Source organism: Plodia interpunctella, chromosome 11, assembly GCF_027563975.2.
Source record: "Plodia interpunctella isolate USDA-ARS_2022_Savannah chromosome 11, ilPloInte3.2, whole genome shotgun sequence".
NCBI classification, from domain to species: Eukaryota; Metazoa; Arthropoda; class Insecta; order Lepidoptera; family Pyralidae; genus Plodia; species Plodia interpunctella.
In genome coordinates, this window is record NC_071304.1 from 1,340,235 (window position 1) to 1,359,899 (window position 19,665).

The following is a 19,665-nucleotide window of genomic DNA, read 5'->3' on the forward strand; positions in this document are numbered from 1 at the left end:
TCGCATCATGTCTGTTTTCATATTTTTAAAGAAATTCAGTAATAATCTTGTGATTACTATTCAATCATTAGCCAAACAATTTCATAATTAACTTATGTACTTAACTAACATTTAAAAAAAATGATTCCACAACTATAATTCAAACAAGTAAATGTCATGATTAAAATAATAAAATTTAATACATATTGTCAATAATTAATATAAAATAAAATAAATTCCGATTCATAGGATATTTAATCAGCTATTAATAATGAGAAGAATACTGAAGAATAGGCATTCTTCAGTATTCTTGAGACTCTTATGGGCGAGGTGATTAATATTTTGTAGATGTAAATAATAATGATCCACACATATGAGTCTGATCTAGAACAATAGCGTGATCCAATGGATGTAAATCTATTAATTGCCAGACATGTATTCAGCAGACTCAATCGTATATTATTAATATGTAAATTTGTTTAAATAAAAAATCAGGGCACTTATTTGTTTTTCAAGAATATATAATTCATTTCATCACAAAACTTAATCGGTATAAAGGTTTAGCAGTTACGTTTGTGGAATAAACATGATAGAAACCCATTTCCCAACTATATTTAAACTTAAACACAATATTGAAAGTAAAATAGCGAAGTAGTAATTTATCACATAGGTAATAAAGTTATTTTCAATTTTATTATATCAATAGGTAGGTAGGTACTTGCTTTTCTCTCAATACGTCCCTGCATATTATTTACAAACGGCATTAACAGTATCACGACAACAAAATGAACAACAAAATCTAACAGATCCATCCAGTGTTCCTGAGCAAAATGTGCACTCTAATTGTGGTCTACTTCCTCATTAACAGTTGTTTGGGGACCTTTGAGAGACCGCTATCGAAAGACCAGACGAAGATCGCCGTCTTGGACTTGACCAAGCCGACGACATGGTCAGAGCTGTCTGAATACTTCTTGGCCGTGGAGAAACACTGGTAAAGATATAAAGTGTAATTGCGTTATAAAACAAAATTTGGCTCACGACTTCGGGTGAGTTATTACTAACACTGGTGTCAGATTTTATTCAAGTCGCCTAAGGTCTAACTTGACTATTTTTACGACCATTAACAGCTATTTGGCAAGTAATCGGATACACCCTAGTGAACTTAAGCTGTCAATCAGTGGGCAGGTTTCCTCACGATGTTCTCCATCACTGGAAACAAGTGGCAGTCTATGAAAACTACTATACACGAGTAAGATTGGTATACAAACTCATATGGCATGCATAGGATTCGAACATGGGACCTTTCGATCACAGATTAACCACATGACCATCAGCTACGTAAACTGGCTAATGATAAATAAATAATAATAAATAAATATATTAGGACAAATCACACAGATTGAGCTAGCCCCAAAGTAAGTTCGAGACTTGTGTTATGGGATACTAACTCAACGATACTATATTTTATAACAAATACATATATAGATAAACATCCAAGACCCGGGCCAATCAGAAAAAGATCATTTTCCATCATGACCCGACCGGGGACTGAACTCTCGGTTCAGTGGCTAGAACCTTACCACTGCGCCACGGAGGTCATCATGACCTCAGGATCAATGACATCAGGATCAAACGTCTAGCTATGCTACTTTCACTTTTGCCTGACAGTAGAAGCAAACCGAAGAATGCTAGCTTGACATGGTATAATATTTAAGCCTGAATGATCTGATAAATAAAGAAAAACGTGGGCTCTGGCTGGAAAGGATACCGGAAATTTGCTCAGATGAGGAATAAATTATCCTGTCACTATCACTGCAAGTGAAGGTCTGTAATATGGACTCTAAAGATTGGTATACAAATTAATTTGGTAGGGCACAAATAGGATTCCAACCTGGTACCTACCCGCTCACAAGCGGTGATCACAAATGGTGGTGATCCTGTGGGACCTGATCCTTAGGACGCCCGTTCTTAATACCTACTCGTGAACTTTCAGGAAAATATGCGTGAACTGTGGCATTCCCGGCTTAGGCACAAGCATGCACCTGGACAAGTTCGGGGCAGACGGGGGTGGCACCTACCCTGCCGTTATACCGCCGGAGTTCTTACTCACGAGACGTAAGTGTGGATAATGTTTGATTTACCTTTTTTAGCGAGGTGAAAATGCCTTCGCATACCATTTCCCTATGTACGAATACCTGTGTCTAGTTTATCTAACCTACATAATTCTCTTTCTTCTCGCTGTTATTGTTAAGCATCGTAGTATAGTTATATGCCAATGGTCTCACAGCTAAGGATACTACTGATAAGAGAGAAGAAAGGATAGGAAAGCGGATCCTAAGAAGAAACCAGGAAGACTCAGATGAGAGAGAGTTATAGGTATCAACAACCAAGCAGGTATTAAAGCCAAATTAAATCCAAACGCTGTGAGAGTGCCAACTCATGATCTAAGATCACGAAGGACTTCTGGAAGGTATGTTCCTCTAAACCTTAAAAATTTTAACGTTCAGTTTCGGCAGACCTCTGGCTCCGAGGCATCATATCTGTAGGGAACTCGCTCAGGAGATAAATATATTGAGACAAATATATTTTTTGCGTGAACCAGAAAACTTACTAAACTGACTGACATACTGACTTACTTTCTATATTTTTCTAACATTTCAGTGAAAGTAATAGATGTGAGCAAGATAGCTAAGCAAGACCACAACTTCGTCCTGACCCTGAACATCGCCATGCAATGGATGGCCGTGAAGAGAGACCCCGCTGAACCTACCTTGCTCCTCTTCAAGTTCGGTTGGTTCGCCCCTCCGGGCAATAAGAGGGGATGCGCCTGTAGTATACCTGGTGTGTGTTATAAGAAATTTAATCTATATAAAAATAACTAATTTAAAACTCTTGCGTTACTGGGTGACTGGCTGATTGACAGACAACGCACAGCCGAAACTAGTGGGCGTAGAAAGCTGAAATTTGGTGTGTAGGTCCTAGGACAGTGTAGGGGAGCACTAAGAAGGGATTTCCTGAAATTCCCACGGGAAACGAACTTTTACTCACATATGAAGTTGTGGGCAAAAGCTAGTAGAATATAAAGGGCTATGAACTTGGGATTATTATTTTTATTATTATTTTCATTATTACACTTGGTTTGGGAAAATATAATTCTAAAATCGTTGGAGAGCGTTGACATGCAAAGAACAACCAATTTCAACAATTGTTATGGTAATAAACGGCCGTAAACCGTTATTCGCCTCTTTATGTTTTCACACAGGAATCAGCTTCGAACTGGCGCAATGGATAGCAGGCAACCTGAGCCATGTGGTGGGAGTAGCTACTGACTGCCCCACGGTGGAGAGCCACGAAACTAGAGAATTCTCCACTAGGTAAATTATATATCTACGAGTACTTACCTACATTTTATTATACTTACCTACCACAAAACTGACAAACAGTCATGCGGTTGTAAAATCATAGCCATACATAAATAAATAAATAAATATATTAGGACAAATCATACAAATTGAGTTAGACCTCGCTAGCTTGGTCAATAAAAACATATAGGAAATTCTTTTATTATATTTTGATTATAGACATTTGATTTAAAGGACCATCGCTAACGTGCTGGGGAGATCCGGAGTGTACATGATCGAGAGCGTACGAGTACATAAGAAAGTGCCAGGTAAGTTTGGTTATCGTGTATATTCTGAGGTAAAGCTAGTAGTTTGCAGTTTTTTGAGAAATTTAATTCAGTAATTAGACGTTCGCAGACACCTTTTCACGTCAAATTTTATATTGTAGTGATTTCTCAAAAAGATACGAACGGATAATACCTATATTTTCTAAATATAACTTGTATACTACTCGAGATAAGCGTTAATACGAATACAACAAAGTTTTATTTTCCAGAGCAAGGTTGCATGACTCTGGCGTTGCCTCTAAAAATGCTACATTCAGTATACGTGCCGACCCGCCTCGTCGCCTTCTGCCCCACTAAGTTGACTGATCAGAGAGTTGTCATAGGCTTAAGAAAAAGCGATATCACGGAGTTTATAAACAGGGAGTCTGACATCAATTTGGAGGACATTATGTCTAACCCTGGCACGGGATAATATTATCCATAGAAACTGTGTTTTAGGATAATGTTGGTATAGCTTATTCCACAAATTAGTTTGGTTTGCACCAATCAGCTTTCACGTTGGGCTTTAATGGACAAAATGGCGTATTTTGCGTTTTTCTGCGCATGTTAAAGTTAACGACAAAGTTGACTGGTGCGATCCAGTTTTAATATCCGGTATCTAGGGTATCAAGGAGGCTTGTGGCCAAAATGTCTACGTACTTAAGTATCCTAAAACAATTAGGAACCTGTTTTTGCCGGGGCCATTCACCTTGTCGATAAAGTAAACGCAAGTATTGAATAGAGATAATAATTAACTTCAGTTTTTTTTTGTCACGGCTCCATCGTTCGCCAAAACGATGATTTTGCCTACGTCAAGGTTGAGATTGACACGGTATATAGTATAATATCAATATTGAAACACGGTTCAGTGATCTGTTAGTTGCGTGGACGAAGTACAATGTAGCTCGTTCGTCCTCCGTTGTTATCTCACTGACATGCGTTGCTATGCTTCGAAACTTCAATTTCTACGTTCTTTTGCATTGATCCGTGGACGGTGTCAACATGATGGGTAAAGGGCGTTTGTCCACCGCCGCCGTCACCGGACCGTCACCGAGAACGAGATTGTTTCGGGCCGAGTTTAATATGACGTAACGGCGATCTACGTTTGTCTACCGCGACCGATTTCGCTGGTATAGTTTGTGCGTGGTAGTCGCGACGGCGACGGCAGTGTGTGGACAAGTTCATACGTGTTTTGTATTGCCCGTATTGTTACGGCCCGTCAAAATCTCGGGCCACGATCTAGCGGTCACGCCGATCTCCTTGCAATTTCGGCGGCCGGGATGACGGCGCTCGGGTGACGGATGTGCGGTGGACACGCGGCTAAGTAAATGTACGCCGTCATCTCGTTCTCGGTGACGTGACGGTGACGGCGGCGGTGGACAAACGCACTAACTGAACATTGGGAACATGTTCTTACCCAATCAAAAATTAATAGTTCCTTTAACGTACCTACTATAGAGATATTGTACGTTCTTGACACGGTTATGTTCTCGCAAAAACTCTTGCTAGCCTCACAGCTATGTTACAAAGTTTAATTAAATGAGGTGTCAATTTTATGCAAATAAAACACTACATTGAATAAATAAGCTTTATTTTTGGCCAAACTATTACAATGCATAAAACATTACACATCTATAGAAAAAATCCATGAATTCAACCGATATTTTATACAATAAAATATACCAAGAACTAAATAATGACTCAATTTTGAAGCACCATTTCGACAATTATGAATTCTTATTTTAGGACACAACGATTCTAATATCTAATATTGTTCGATTCTAGTATACAAATGTATCAAAAATACGATATTACATAATACTGATAAATCTTTCATACTACGAGGTAGAAAGTTGGGAAATGTTATTGTGACAAATTCGAGCACGAATACCCTTTAAATAAAATAATTTAATTCAGTCATATTTTGATATGATGACTTTTTAATAGGTTGAGTGTAAGGCACGTAGTCTTTACCACCCATGTTCGATGCATTTTGCTCCGTTTTCTTCTGATTGACAACCCTAAACGGCTTAGACTTACTTTTCACTTTATATTATAGCTATTCGGGTAGGACTGCGCACGGTGCCACCCAAATTCTTTGCCCAATATTATTGCTATTGATCAATATTAATGTCATTGCTAACAGATGTTACGTTACGAAAAAGACATTGGCTTAAAATTCCAATACTATTAGCTATCCCATTAATTTTAAACATATACGAAGAGAACCGTAAACTTGTGCAAATAAATTTAATGACAACCTAATTTCATAATGTAATGAGCCTTGCATCATTCCGACTTATATAAACGATTACGCGTGCTTCAAAATTGAGTCCTAGAAGACCAGTATGGAAATGTTTTTATTCAAAAATTTATAAAAGGGAAGCCTAACATTAGATTACACATTGAAGAGCACCAGTGAATGCACACTGAAGCACCTCGCCAAGCGTTATTCAATTTAAATGCCATTTTTAATTTCATCTCGCGGTGCGTCAAAAACAAATTTTGCATCAATATGAGCAACATACAGGTTTTAATATCATGTTTGTTCAATATCATGTGATGAAAGCAGTCTATTTTTCCCATGGGATCAAAATATCATTTCGTCATTTGATAAAATTGTTTCTGGCGAACCGAGAGTTTCATTTGAATTTGAGCGTTTGTCGTGACGATAAGTCTTGTTATGTTTGTCAATAACACATGTCTATAACAAAATCTCGTACATGTGCGAGCTGTGTGTTTTGTAATTGTTTAAAATGAATTAGATAAATTAACAGTTGTCTCACCACATAGATTGAATGATAATAACCAGATAAATTATTAGTTGTCTCTGTCGAATGATAAAACAAAACAGTAGAACATCCAAATTGAGCGTAAGTAAAAGCGTTGACTTCAAAATATCGAAACACGTGTCTTAGATCCGATCAAATTTTTAAAACTGTACTATGGGGGTAGACAATCTAGGGAGTCAAATGTTCAGTTAATCAAGGTCTGACATATACGAAAAGGGTCTTATTACACTCATTCGCGATATGGAAGAGTGTATCTCAGAGACAAAGAAAATTAAAGACAGCATAGTCAACAAATGAGAACATTTCCATACAACTCGCCGTCCATCTCATACATATAAGCGTTTTTACAAACCGAGCACACGTTTCTTCTCGTGTATTTCTAGTTTTTCTTTCTTGTATGAGTGAAACGAAAGATTCGACGAAGTCTATCTTTCTCTATCTACAGTTCGTTGACTTAAAATGTCGTCACAACAAAGCTCTTTCATGTACTTCGCCACTTAAAGACTAATTGAGACTACACATTAAACAGCTCAATCCATAATAATACTATTATAATATATTATTGTTGCCACCTTAGCTTCACCAGCACTGGTTGTAAGCAATCACGTTATTAAAAATAGATTTTCATTTGATTTCGTTCATCAATACCCTTATCTATAATACTAAATTTTGGTACTTATTGATTTGTATATTCAAACATCCAAATACATAATTGTCTCGACTGATCGCAGCGTTGCAAAATTAATGACAATAAAATGTTAAATGATATAACATTTTATAATTGAAAAGGGGAGTTCTCCATTTTGGACAGATGTCTAAAAATCGTTTTGCGAAAAATATTTTGTGTATTTAATTGTTTGACAATTCAAATATGGAATGTTGGGAATGGGAATATTGAAATCTGGTATTTCATTTCATTGTCAAAATTTTTACAACGTTGCAACAAAATATTAAAGTACTTATAGAAATCAGAATATACTGAAATGCTAGAGGAATGGTGTTAGCGCTGCCGGATGTATGAAATAGTGGGCTGACTATAGCAATAATGACTATAGGCGTGTGAGTGCGAAAATGTAATGGAGGATAATCAATTACTTAGATCTTGCATTTTTGCGACCTTACTATATAACAATCTGTAACACATCCGTTATCGCGTCCCAACTACCCCACATCTTGCACGATGGAAGACTTGACAAGATTGAGCCTTAAGCGTAGCCACGTTTGTCGAGAATTATATAATAGCCATTCCGACTCGACAAGAAGAAATGTAAGTGTCCTCATCAAGCTAGAAATGCGACAAATGCTGCGTGACGCAGCGCGATGCGCATTTATCAAACTTATGTTGTGGCTGAACGACATCGCAAGCGTTACGAGTCACTTATATGATCTATTTATCACAACAATCTATATTTCTGACAACGCAAAACATCACAGGAGGTGTTGCGTTGCATTTGTTTGCGGAGAAATTATAACATAACGAATGGAACGAATGAAACAAACATCTCGCTCGCTCAATCACCCGTTATGCGTAGGATGAAAAAAAAAAAGGCATCTAATCAGTTACGAGGTTAACTTTTGGCGCTATGCGGTTGTGCGATAGTCTATCTTATTGTATTGTAATAAGATTGCTTTAGATAATTGCGTTATTTGCACATTTTCTTTCCTTTTGTTTTGTTGACCTTGAATTGGTTGCAAAATAGATCGCTTCTAAATAGACGTTTTAGACAACGTTGTCGTGTTAGACAACGGTTGTGATAACGCTGGCAACGTGTCGTTGTGTTATCCGAAAAACGCGTAACGACCCATATCTACTCTGTATTTATGTATAGCCCGTGTTGACTTTTTTTAATTTTATGACTCCATTGTTTAGCCAAATAGTGGTTTTGCCAATGTCAAGGTTGATAAAGACACTGTAATTATCACTATGAATTATACACGTATAGCGTGGTAACTCGCTCGGCTCTCTGGATGCTAATACTCGGCTGCTTTTCGCAATCACACGCCACTTAGAAATATCTTAGCGGAAAACTATAGGCACTGGATACACAGTCCACTTTTTTTATTCTACGGCTCTATGGTTCAGCTTCAGTTCGTTTAACAATTGACAGCTGACAAATGCGAACTGTCAATATTGCGAACTGTCAAATGAGTTTAGCCGAAAATGTATAAAAAACAAATTGATATTGTGTGTATCCAGCGCCTAAAAATATCAATGCGTATACCTAAAAAAATATTGCTAAATGTAAAATAGATATATTATAGTATATTAATATAAAATGTATTTAAAATACTCATATTAAATTCAATATTGTACACTAAATATTTTTGATGTTTGACTTCTAGAAACTATCATACATTATGGATACAAGTATGTAAATTAATTGTAATATTTAAATTGACCAATAGACATAGTCGTTTATCCAATCTATGTACGACTATGTCTATCGGTCTTAACATCATTAAAATCAGACTCGAGGATTTTCAACTTTATTGCATGCGACATAGAGTTTAAAATTTAGAATAGGCGACGCATATGTATTGATTTCACTGAAGAAAGGTAACGAAAGAGATTATAGGCAAGTAAACTCACCGTCTCACTCAGATGTTATTCTAATGTCACCCTTCTGTCCAATAGATATAGAGACTAAAAGATTAATACTGAAATAATAGAAATGAAGCGAAATCTCTGTTTAAAAGTTACTAATATTTGTTTTTTCAGCAATAAGTAAATTTCTGAGTCAAGAGTTTAATAGATGTATATTTTTAGACCTTAACCCTAAGTTGCAAGTAGATCAACAATCAGTCAGCCACCATTCCCGACACGAACTGGACTGGATATTGGAACTGTTGTGTGAACTTCGTAGCCGATTAATGGGGATCGCACATTAATCGACGTGAAATCTGCCAATGGAAGAAGGGTGTTGCTAGTTGCTACACAGAGCTGGTACGAATCTTATTAACAACACTCTTATTCCATTGACATAAGGGTTTTATATACTCCGTTATACGACACCGCTCCCATTAGGAAATATTATTTTCCTTGAAATATGAGCTTTATATCCTCCACTGAAGATATATGTTACACTGAAAAATAAATTAGCGGCTAAACAGCTCTCGTGTTATCATCAATGTGAAGTATGTCTAAAAAGGATATTTTAAAGCTCACTTTTCAACGAATCATATTTTGCGATGGAGTCAGCAAATAATGTATACAAATCTCAAAATATCGTTTATTTACTGTGTGTCTATGCATTCTCTCTATATTGTATCAATACACATTGAATGGAAAGATTATTGCTTCGATTATTGGAACTTAACAATAATAAGGCAGCGATGTACTATGGATTCTATATTGACAACTTGTCCCACGATGAGTATATATTGTTTTCAGGCAACCCCATTCAATATGGTACAATAAATCACTGACCATGACATTGGTCTTCATTTTTTAAAACCCATAATATCATAAAAATTGGAACAAGCCAGTAAATTCTTAGTTCTACGGACAATTTCAAATTTAGAAAAAGGAAACGCACCCCACGCAGATGAAGATTGTCTATGGCACAGGCAAAGGAATTTCGTCCAAGCGTCCAATCCAGTACGGTTTGTGTCCAGCACTCTAGTCCTTCCAGTCTTTCTTGATCTCGAAGCACCATTCCCATTGGAGGTGGACATTCTTGTCATCATCTGTGAAGAGGCTGTTGACTGTGTAGGAGCCCCTCGCGACCATTCCTGAGGGGGCGTCTTCAGGGGGGGTGGTGTATGATTGGATCTCCGTTTTGGGGGGGTACGACCCTACCATATGGGTCATCTTGTCAACTGAAAAAAAAAATTGCAATGTTAATTTATATTTTATGGGCTACATACGCGCACACTAGCACCACCATCACATTTTCGAAAATAAATAAAAAACTGCGATAAAAATGTGATCACGGTGGTGGCGCTAGTGTGCGGCTAGCTACAAGCTTAACGATGAAACTAAAAACGTTGATTGTGCACGATGTTTTACACAGTGATTTTCCAATGAGAGCTTACGCGAGTGAATTCGCCGATAGAAGCGGTGATTTGGTGAAAGTAAAAGAGAAAATTTATCGTTTGTGTTAATAATAAAAAAGTTGCGCTTCACCAAGTTGACAGGGAGATAAAATGTGGGTAAGTAAATAAACGACGTTTTATCTAAATTCTAAACGACAGATAAAATGACAATGACAGATAAAACTTATAGAAAGCCAACCAATCGGATACCTTTGAGAGTTGTGACCCTGTTTCTCATTTAGGTTATTACTTAATGTCATAATGAATCGAAGCAACATATAAATTCATATTTAGTGTGACATGAATGAATATATATAACATATTAAAGAACCAATTTGAAATCATTTTCCTCGAAACATTAAAATAAATAAAAATTAGATCAATTTCATCACTTCTTTTCAACGGGTTCTTTAAAATATCTTTGAGGAATTATGTCCACTGTCCAGCATCATGGATCGAACCTATTCATACAATAAATAATTTAAATATATATTCAGACATACAAACATTAATACAATAGACGCTCCCAAGGCATATCCATAGTTGTAAGGTGGCCCATCGTTATGCAAGCTGCATAATTAAACACAATACATCGAATACGATCTAGTGCATATACAATCGTGCTACACATTACGTTTACTCATATGTACACCAACCGCATATAAATACATACCGGGTACTGCAACGGCGCAGCGTAAACAAAATAAATTCATATAAATTGTAGATAAATAAAAATAATTCATTACCAACACAAAATTTACAAATACAGTATAAAATATAAACTTTTATATGGCAACATTAAATATGTATTGTAAAATCAAACTCAGATAAAAAAAAGTAATAATAATGGACCTACTAGGAGCCTAAAATACATCTTGATACTAAAGATTATCATATCACATTCATTACGAGTACACCACATGCAAAAAACATTAAAACGGACATTAATATTGTCACTTGCATACAAAAAAATATAATTTAAGGCGCAGTACCTACTTTAAATAAGTCAACTCTTTAGGTCATGGACCCAGAATCGATTTGATTTTCAGTGAAAGAGTCTATTTTCTCTGTTTATATGTAATACCATAGTTATTATAAAAAACTAGCCGATTCCCGCAACTTCGCCCGCAGCATATATATCAGGTGCGTTAGTCACAAATTGAAACCCCTAGGTCTGGTTTATGGGGGTAGAAATTTGAAAAGTAGGTATATTATGTTTGAATGAGGGTCTTTAGCTATATGCATACCAATATCATCAAAATCAGTTTATCTGTAAAAGGGTGACAGAAAAAGACTTTCGAAATTATAAAAATAGTATATGTATAGTATGAACTTACCTGGAACGCCAAGTCGGTACGTCTTTTGTACATACTTCAGGCCGTGGACAATCTCCCGTTGTACGATGAAATCGATCCTTATTCTGTATTGCACACCCTCTTTTATCACAAACACCTGTAATAAAAAAAAAAAGTTGATATATCAACAGCCTAAACATTTATTCAGAAATTAGACTTTCACCGGCACCTTTTCTAGTTATATTCTGAATTACAAAATATATATCAAAGTCATAAACTACCACCATAGAGTATATTCCACATATTCGTGACTATGATAGATCTAATTGCATACAACACGTGCAAAATAATCATGTCCTATGTCTAGGGAACTATGAACTATGAACCAAGATTCACCATCTTGAGTGCATCAGGTCGTGCTTATCATAGCAATGCATTAACATATAAACTAAAGCGTTGAAAATTTCAACTCTGTAGGACAAGCGGAAGTATCTGAAATTTAACTTGCAAGATATGATTACAGACATACATCGGGACAGATGAACTAAAATTTGTTATGAAGCTGTTAAAAATAAAGTTTAGATGCCATCTCGCCTCTAAAATATAAAAACACAATTGATCCATTTTTGCAACGGCAGTGCATGATCATATTTGACAGAATTTTAATGTCATTCACTGAAATTCGTGCTGTCATTCAGATGTTCATTCACTATGTCACATGAACACGTACCCCACCATCCCTTTGTTCCATCTCTACCCGTTGATATAAATATCATCAGCTATGTCATTATGCCGGACCCTCGTCAATGTAATTTTAGAATCGCACACAAATATAAAAGCAATTATGATGAGGCAAAGTATGCTTGACTATGTGAGCTTGGCTAACTTCGCGCTAGGGTGACGAATTGTTGAAAATTACATACAATAAGATTATAATACCTATTGTAATTTATAAAACATTAATAAAATTATTGTACTTGTATTTTATATTATCTATCTTAGAGGAACTGTTAATGGCCGAAACTGTAATTTGTTTTTTGTTTAGCCTATGTAGGTGTTGTGTTCCACTGCTGGGCAAAGGCCTCCCCCTCATAATTCCACTCATCTCTCTCCATGGCAAGTTCTGGCCATCCAGGTAGAAATTTGTCGATGTCGTCCCGCCATCTCGTTCTGGTATTAGTTAAATATTTTTATTATTTTTTCATAGAAAATTCATCACTATATCGGTCGAATTGAACCAATGCAGGGTTAATTTGGCGTGCGTGCTTCCAATGCTTGATGTGCTGATAGGATTACAATTGGACCGTTCCGTACTAGCGCCACCATCTCATATTTTCGTTTCACTTATACGATATTACTACAAGATTATGCTGCCCCCTAGACTGCATAAATTACTGGAATCGGTGGTGGCGTAATGGTTAAGACGCCCGTCTGTGGATCGAAAGGTCTCAGGTTCGTATCCTACTCGTCCCATATGAGTTTGCATACCAATCTGATTCATAAGTATAGTAGTTTGCTTGCTTGCTTCCTGTGAAGGTAAACATCGTGAGGAAGTCGCAAAGCAAGAGTCGTAAAAAGTCATGTCAGATGCCTTTGAGCGACTTGAATAAAATCTGACACCAGTGTTAGCAATAACACACTCGCTATAATAATAATAACTGGGATAAGTGTGCCATTGTATGGGTCTTTTGTTATTGCTTTGAAGTTTATATACAAACAAAAGTGTTCCAATCATGACGTCCCATGTTGCGTTTTAATGAAATTGTCAGTTTATGCGAAATGAATTAATTGAGAGATCCACAGGTGCCCTTCGCCAAAGGTCAATATCAACGGCAGCTATTAATCAAATAGAAAAGATTGGTACTGCGACATATTTGTTCGTAGTTAATGAAAAATAGATTGCTTTTCCACTATCGTACGAAAAATTGGTGTTCATTATTTTCAGGTATGAAATTACAATAGGTACCTACTAATGTTCTTCTACATTAGACGTATAAACTAATTAATATTATATACTTACTGCTGTATGTAATCTATAAATTATACAATTAACGTATACATAGGACAGCTACTGTGATAAAAATATATTATTATTTTGGTCCTGTGTATAGTTTTTTATAATAAACTAATAACCCGTTCCGGCTTCGCTCGGGCAAAACCATAATTTAAAAATAGTGTTGCTTCTGAAGGTTTCGTCTATCTGTGTGCTAAATTTCATCAACCTGATTGGTTTATAATAAAAAATGCAAATCTTTAAGCCGGGCGCAAATCCAATTATTTGGTTCTAAATGTTTGGAATAAAACTGGACGTTAACCCACCTATGAACAGAACCGAATGCAGTGTCACCAACACAAATAAACAAGACCGATATATCGCGTTATTTAGTTATTTGGAGCATTGAACTATGCTAACCTTAGGATAATGCACTGTGTTTGCAACATGTGACATTTAAATTTAATATTATAAATGAGAAAGGATTTTATTTAATATGCATCTGAATATTGATAAAGTCATGAAGAAACATTACACAATCGAAACATAAAAGGACTATTTAGATATATGAAATATTCCACACATTTGCTTGTATAATAAGTAATACACGTGCGTCAAAACTAAAATGTTATTGAAAAAATAAAAATTAATCTTTTTGATCTGCTCAGTTGTACCCATCTCCAGAAAAAAATCTTAATTATATTGTAATTTAATTAAATATGTACTTAAACATTTTCCTTTCTTTTCAATCAAAATTAAATCATTTGAAATGAGAACATTATTATATGACTGGGGCCAAATAACGTCTTAATTAAATTCAGAACCAAATATTTCCATTGTTATTAGGTCAGCTTTATAAATCAGGCCAGTGATCAATAAAAAAACAACAGTTCACCTGGCCACTAACACGTTCGCTATAAAAAAAAAAAGAAATCAATAAACACACGTTCAAAGAAATCTGCGGGGCCATTCACACATCCTGTACTAGGATTGGAACGCTGCCAACAGTTTCTAGCACAATTTAGCGATAGCTTTATGGTCTTCTGATGGCGCGTGATGCTGGTAACACCTGTCGGGATTGTAAACGTCGCCCGAAGACGGATGGGCAAGCGTATAGACCGGAGATGTGACAAATGACTAAGTGCCGGTAGGTGTGAATAGACAATTGAATTTACTAATGGCTGAGAGAAATGGAGTGTGAACAGCCAATGACACGAGTGAGTACGAGACAAATAGTGTGAATAGTTATCGTTGAGAAACTTGTTATGATATATTGTTTAGGAAAAGCATTTGTTTTATACTATAGTAACAACCTTAACAATTTGGTAATATTGTTAAAATGTATGTTGTACTTTAAGTTATATTTATTTACGATTAAAAAGTGCAAGTTTACTTTTGTTTTTAATTTTGAATCGTTAAGGAATTACATAGTTCTATCATTTCAGAAACTTTATGGTTTTCCTGTTTCTACTAATGGTTAGCTGAGAGCAATGATTTATTACCACCAAGTCCGCCATTTTTATAAATACCAAGTGATTAAAGTATAATAAACACTTATCATCTCGTCATATGATACACGAAGAATTACAAACTGCGAAATCCAACTCCACTCCATATTTCGACAAACCTATCAATCACGACGTTTAACAGAGGCCGTGTTATCCGGCAAAATAAAAAAGCATAAAAAAATCCGCTCTCGCGGTCACTCACACACGTATGTTTTAATTAGTACTGAGAGATCGTTATAAACGCCATTCATAAATTACCAGATTTATCTATACTTTGCTCGCCGTAAATCAAAATTTGAGACAGGTTTTGGAAGCATATCAAAATGGAATTAAAAAAAATGGTTATTTAAATTACATTGATTACTAACTAAAACTGTAGTCACAAATTAACTACTGATGAGTCACACAACAACGCATATTTTTCGATAACTTCACGATAGCTATGCCATGTGTGACGAATTTCGATTAGGGTACGATATAGAGGCAGCTTTGTCAACTAACGACGTTAGCACATTACGTAAATATTTCATTTATTGCCGGCATTACATTTTTTTCCTGCGTAAATTTTATTCATCTTCTGTGGGCATATTATTTTGTCTATTCCACATAATATAGTGTTAGTACCAGTTTAATTAATGCCTGTATAAGTAATATAGTATTTTCCAGTTTCCTTCCATAAGTCCGGTGCAAATCCATTTACTAATACGTATATTTTATGACGCATAGAACTCTTTTCCATATCTGCATGTTCCCAGATTTTTTTTCCTATAATTTATATCTACAATGTTTCCCTACAAATAAATTTATTCCACATTTATTAATTCCTTGATCAGCCCGAAGCATGGCTAGTCAAAAATAGAACTCACCTGCTTTTTGAGATCAGTCAGGTCGCCGCTGAGGTCCAACTCGACATCGTCCCGACCCGCCACGCACAGCGCCAACTTCTTCACTATCACCTTCCTGGGGTCGTTGTGGTCTGTCAATAAATAAACAAAATATATATAAAATGTCATTTTTAATTATTTTTTTTTTACAAAAATGTAATTTTTGACAAAAGCTTTTATTGTTGCCAAACGCCAACCCTTCACTGTCTATAAGGACATAGTGAACTTCATCATGCATATATATACCATCCATTGTAACCTAGGTTCCACAATATAATAAAGTAATTGAATTAACGTGTAAACTTAATGTGATGTAAATGTTTTATAATTTATGGCAAATAAACATTTTTTCTTTCTTTTTTTCTTTAATTGATATTTAAAATAGTTATGTACTTAAACAAAATTAAGCCACTTGGCGCGACACCCGCAATCACTGTTATCAAAAGTCCAATCAATTTGGCATCGATCAGCGCGCGTAAATATTGACTTTGTATTCGCTGGACCAATGAGTTTTGATTGTTGTTACGAAAGCTAGGCTAGGAAGGGTTTGAAAGTCAAATCTTTCAGAAAGTAGATTTTTCCCGCTGGTCCGTCAAAGGTAATACTTGCTTCCATGTTTGACCTTATGAAGGCGTTTTGTCTTCGCACACTTCTTCATTCATTCATTCATTCTTAGCTAAAAACAAAAACATGTCACCCAAATCAGTTTTGAAAAATGTGAGGCTGGCGCTAATGTGCGGGGACAAAGCGCTTTCACAAGGTCAAACATGGGACTTTACTACCTTGGAGTGATCCTATAAGGGTTCCGTTTTTTTATTTTTTGGAACCCTAAAAAGTACACAAAATCATGCTTATTAAAAATATATATAAAATATGATTATAACGTGTATTATACGAGATATTGCCATAGCAAAATATTTACTATGACATAAAACTAACGTTTACATCGACTTTATCGACCAATTTATGAGTCATTCGATACACAACTCACAAATATACCTTCCTTAAAGCACTCACTAAATAATCTGCATGTCTGACTGGATTTTAGAAACAAACATATTTAGGACCGATTCTCACACAATCTAAGCTCAACTACATCAGTTTTCTCAATTTTTTTTCTAAACTAAATATGTCAATAACTGCGGAAAAATCACGAAGCTAACGTACACTGAGATAAGATGACTAATGTTTATTTATCTATTTAGGCGTACACACAACAGATTACAATCTAAAACATAGTAGGGAGATTCGCCGAGCGTCAAGACCGCTGCGGCCGCGCCTGCATTACGATCCGTCAATTTTTTTCGAGGAAGGAATTATTTCCAATCATTTTGATTGACAGTGACCACAGTACAGACTAATAATTTAAAGTCTGATAGTAAAATTGATTCTTGTCTTTGTTAAAATTTGAAAAATTGCAATAACGCGCGTCCACAGGTGGTCGAAACGCTCGGAGAAGCACCAGTAATCAAAATAATTTTAAACATTATTGAGCCAGACTGGAATCCAAAAACGTACACACACAACATGACAACTAATTATAAACATCACCAAGTAATTACACAACTACCAACAATATTTTGTTGAAAAATAAGGGGTAATAAACAAACATACAATTATGAATTAGTTTATGACTATGATAGTAATGTTAGCAGAATCCCAGTTCTTCGATATTAATATATTTGACAAGTTTATCATATAAGATAACATACTTGAGTTATCTTATTCTCAATAGCACACTTGGTACTTAAGTTTAATCCATACCAATATTATAAAGAGAAAAGATTTGTATGTTTGTTTGTAATGAATTAACTCAAAAACTTCTGCACCGACTTTGATGAAATTTGGCACAGAAATAGACAAAACCTTCAAGAAAAATAGGCGACACTTTTATCATGGTGAAGCCGGGACGGCCAGCTAGATTTACTATAATTTTTGAACGGAATCTTCCAAATTTTAAGATTTTATTTCTTACACTAAACCTACGCTTTGCGGCAGCTTTACCCCGATAGCAGCCATGAACACGCTAAGATAAGAGACTATTTTTTAGCAGCATTATATACAAATACACAAACAAAGACAACATTCTGTTGCTCAACTTGAATTAATCAACCAAAAATAGGAAGACTATTCAAAACATGCCAAGTCAATTCGATTTGGTTTACGCAAAGGTCTGTTGGCTATCAGAAAATACTCACCAACAATCACAGCTCCAGTTTGGGCCTGTCCGAGTAGGGCTTCCTTATACTTCCGTAAAGACTCGTCTTCCTGGTCGGCCGCGAGGATCTCCTCAATTGTCTTCTCTGGGGGAGGTTTATACGAAGACTTGATTTCTTCTTCAGCATCCTCTTCAGGAGTGTGGGTTACTTCTGGTTCTCCGGACATTTTAGATTCTATAACAAAGGATCATTTGAGATTTTGTTTATAGTCAAAGGTTTAAACAGCTTCAGCTACCTCTGCTTCGAAAGGTAGACAAACCACAAAAAATAATTACACTACATAAAGATGTGTTCATTTAAACTAACTTTAAATGAGTTTCCTTAGTTATTATAAGTCAAAGGATTCCCCAGTATCTATAAATATTGATTTGAACTATAATTTAGTGTTATAATAAATTATCAGAATGATAAAGACAATTATCCGGTTGTTTATGTAATATGAAATATCCAATAGACTATGAAGATTGTCAACCCAGGATGACCAAAAAAATACACTTTCTGGTTAGTAATATTTGCAATTAATTTGAAAAGCTAGCTTGATGTGTGTTGACTGTACATAAGTTGAATAAAAAACAATGTTCCCATAAATGATCAATGCCAATTAGAATTGAATAGGAAACATTAGCAATAACCTCTCAACATTCCACAGTAACATTCCTCCTAGTCCAGAACAGGTTATAGGTACCTATGCAATATTTTTGATCAATTTCCTCAACCTAACCTATTTCTATATTTTAATGTTAATTTAAATTCAATAATAAACTGATAGATCTGTGATTACAAGTACACCTATCTTTAGTTGGGCTGGGAGATTTTCGGTTGACATGCATACAAAAAGATGACAAGATAACGATTCAAGTCACGCTATTGATGTCTGGAACCGCCCTATACATGTATATATGCTAAGATATCAGGTAGGTCTGAATCATAACGCTAATCAATGAATCTATAGGGTATTTTTAACTAGCAGAGTCCAGCGACAACGACCCCCAGCTCGATGAAATTCACAATAACAGAATAAGCCGCTTCGTCATAGCAAGCTCAGCTTGGTAAGCGTCGCATGATTAAGGAAAATACACGAAACTTACCTTGTAAACAATCTGTAAGTGAAAATATCACTCAATCCGACTGCTTAACACACACTTGTCGATATTTAGCAAAGCAATTTGTGAACTAATATACCAGAAAATATAAATTCGTAGATAATGAAAAGAAATATCTATTGACGTAAAAAATGACGGATCAAATGCTATTTGCTTCCGCTTTAGTGCGGCTGCGCGGTCGCGGGGGGAA

The 19,665-nt window shown here is 35.7% G+C and overlaps 2 protein-coding genes across 2 annotated transcripts; one reads left to right on the plus strand and one right to left on the minus strand.

Moving 5' to 3' along the window:
- The first annotated feature begins 808 nt into the window (after nucleotides 1–808).
- LOC128673466 (uncharacterized) lies at nucleotides 809–4,975 on the plus strand. Its single transcript, XM_053751322.2, has 6 exons — nucleotides 809–970; nucleotides 1,973–2,094; nucleotides 2,641–2,820; nucleotides 3,242–3,353; nucleotides 3,576–3,649; nucleotides 3,877–4,975. Exons 1-6 carry the CDS (start codon nucleotides 810–812, stop codon nucleotides 4,077–4,079), a joined length of 852 nt encoding a protein of 283 aa, XP_053607297.1. The 5' UTR covers nucleotide 809; the 3' UTR covers nucleotides 4,080–4,975.
- Nucleotides 4,976–5,220: 245 nt separating this feature from the next.
- RhoGDI lies at nucleotides 5,221–19,642 on the minus strand. Its single transcript, XM_053751323.2, has 5 exons — nucleotides 19,461–19,642; nucleotides 18,352–18,546; nucleotides 16,136–16,245; nucleotides 11,811–11,925; nucleotides 5,221–10,257 (listed from the first exon to the last, which is right to left on the minus strand). The coding sequence occupies exons 2-5, from the start codon at nucleotides 18,536–18,538 to the stop codon at nucleotides 10,058–10,060; spliced, it is 612 nt and encodes a 203-aa protein (XP_053607298.1). The 5' UTR covers nucleotides 18,539–18,546; nucleotides 19,461–19,642; the 3' UTR covers nucleotides 5,221–10,057.
- Nucleotides 19,643–19,665: the final 23 nt, after the last annotated feature.

What these genes read in the sequence shown, in the direction of transcription:
- LOC128673466 (XM_053751322.2), top strand. Translation starts at nt 810, where the DNA reads ATGTGCACTCTAATTGTGGTCTACTTCCTCATTAACAGTTGTTTGGGG. An exon ending in TTGGCCGTGGAGAAACACTG is followed by an intron (nt 971 to 1,972) that starts GTAAAGATATAA and finishes GTGAACTTTCAG; the next exon opens with GAAAATATGCGTGAACTGTG. An exon ending in GGAGTTCTTACTCACGAGAC is followed by an intron (nt 2,095 to 2,640) that starts GTAAGTGTGGAT and finishes CTAACATTTCAG; the next exon opens with TGAAAGTAATAGATGTGAGC.
- RhoGDI (XM_053751323.2), bottom strand. Translation starts at nt 18,538, where the DNA reads ATGTCCGGAGAACCAGAAGTAACCCACACTCCTGAAGAGGATGCTGAA. An exon ending in AACTGGAGCTGTGATTGTTG is followed by an intron (nt 16,246 to 18,351) that starts GTGAGTATTTTC and finishes ATTTATTGACAG; the next exon opens with ACCACAACGACCCCAGGAAG. An exon ending in TGACTGATCTCAAAAAGCAG is followed by an intron (nt 11,926 to 16,135) that starts GTGAGTTCTATT and finishes TTTTTATTACAG; the next exon opens with GTGTTTGTGATAAAAGAGGG.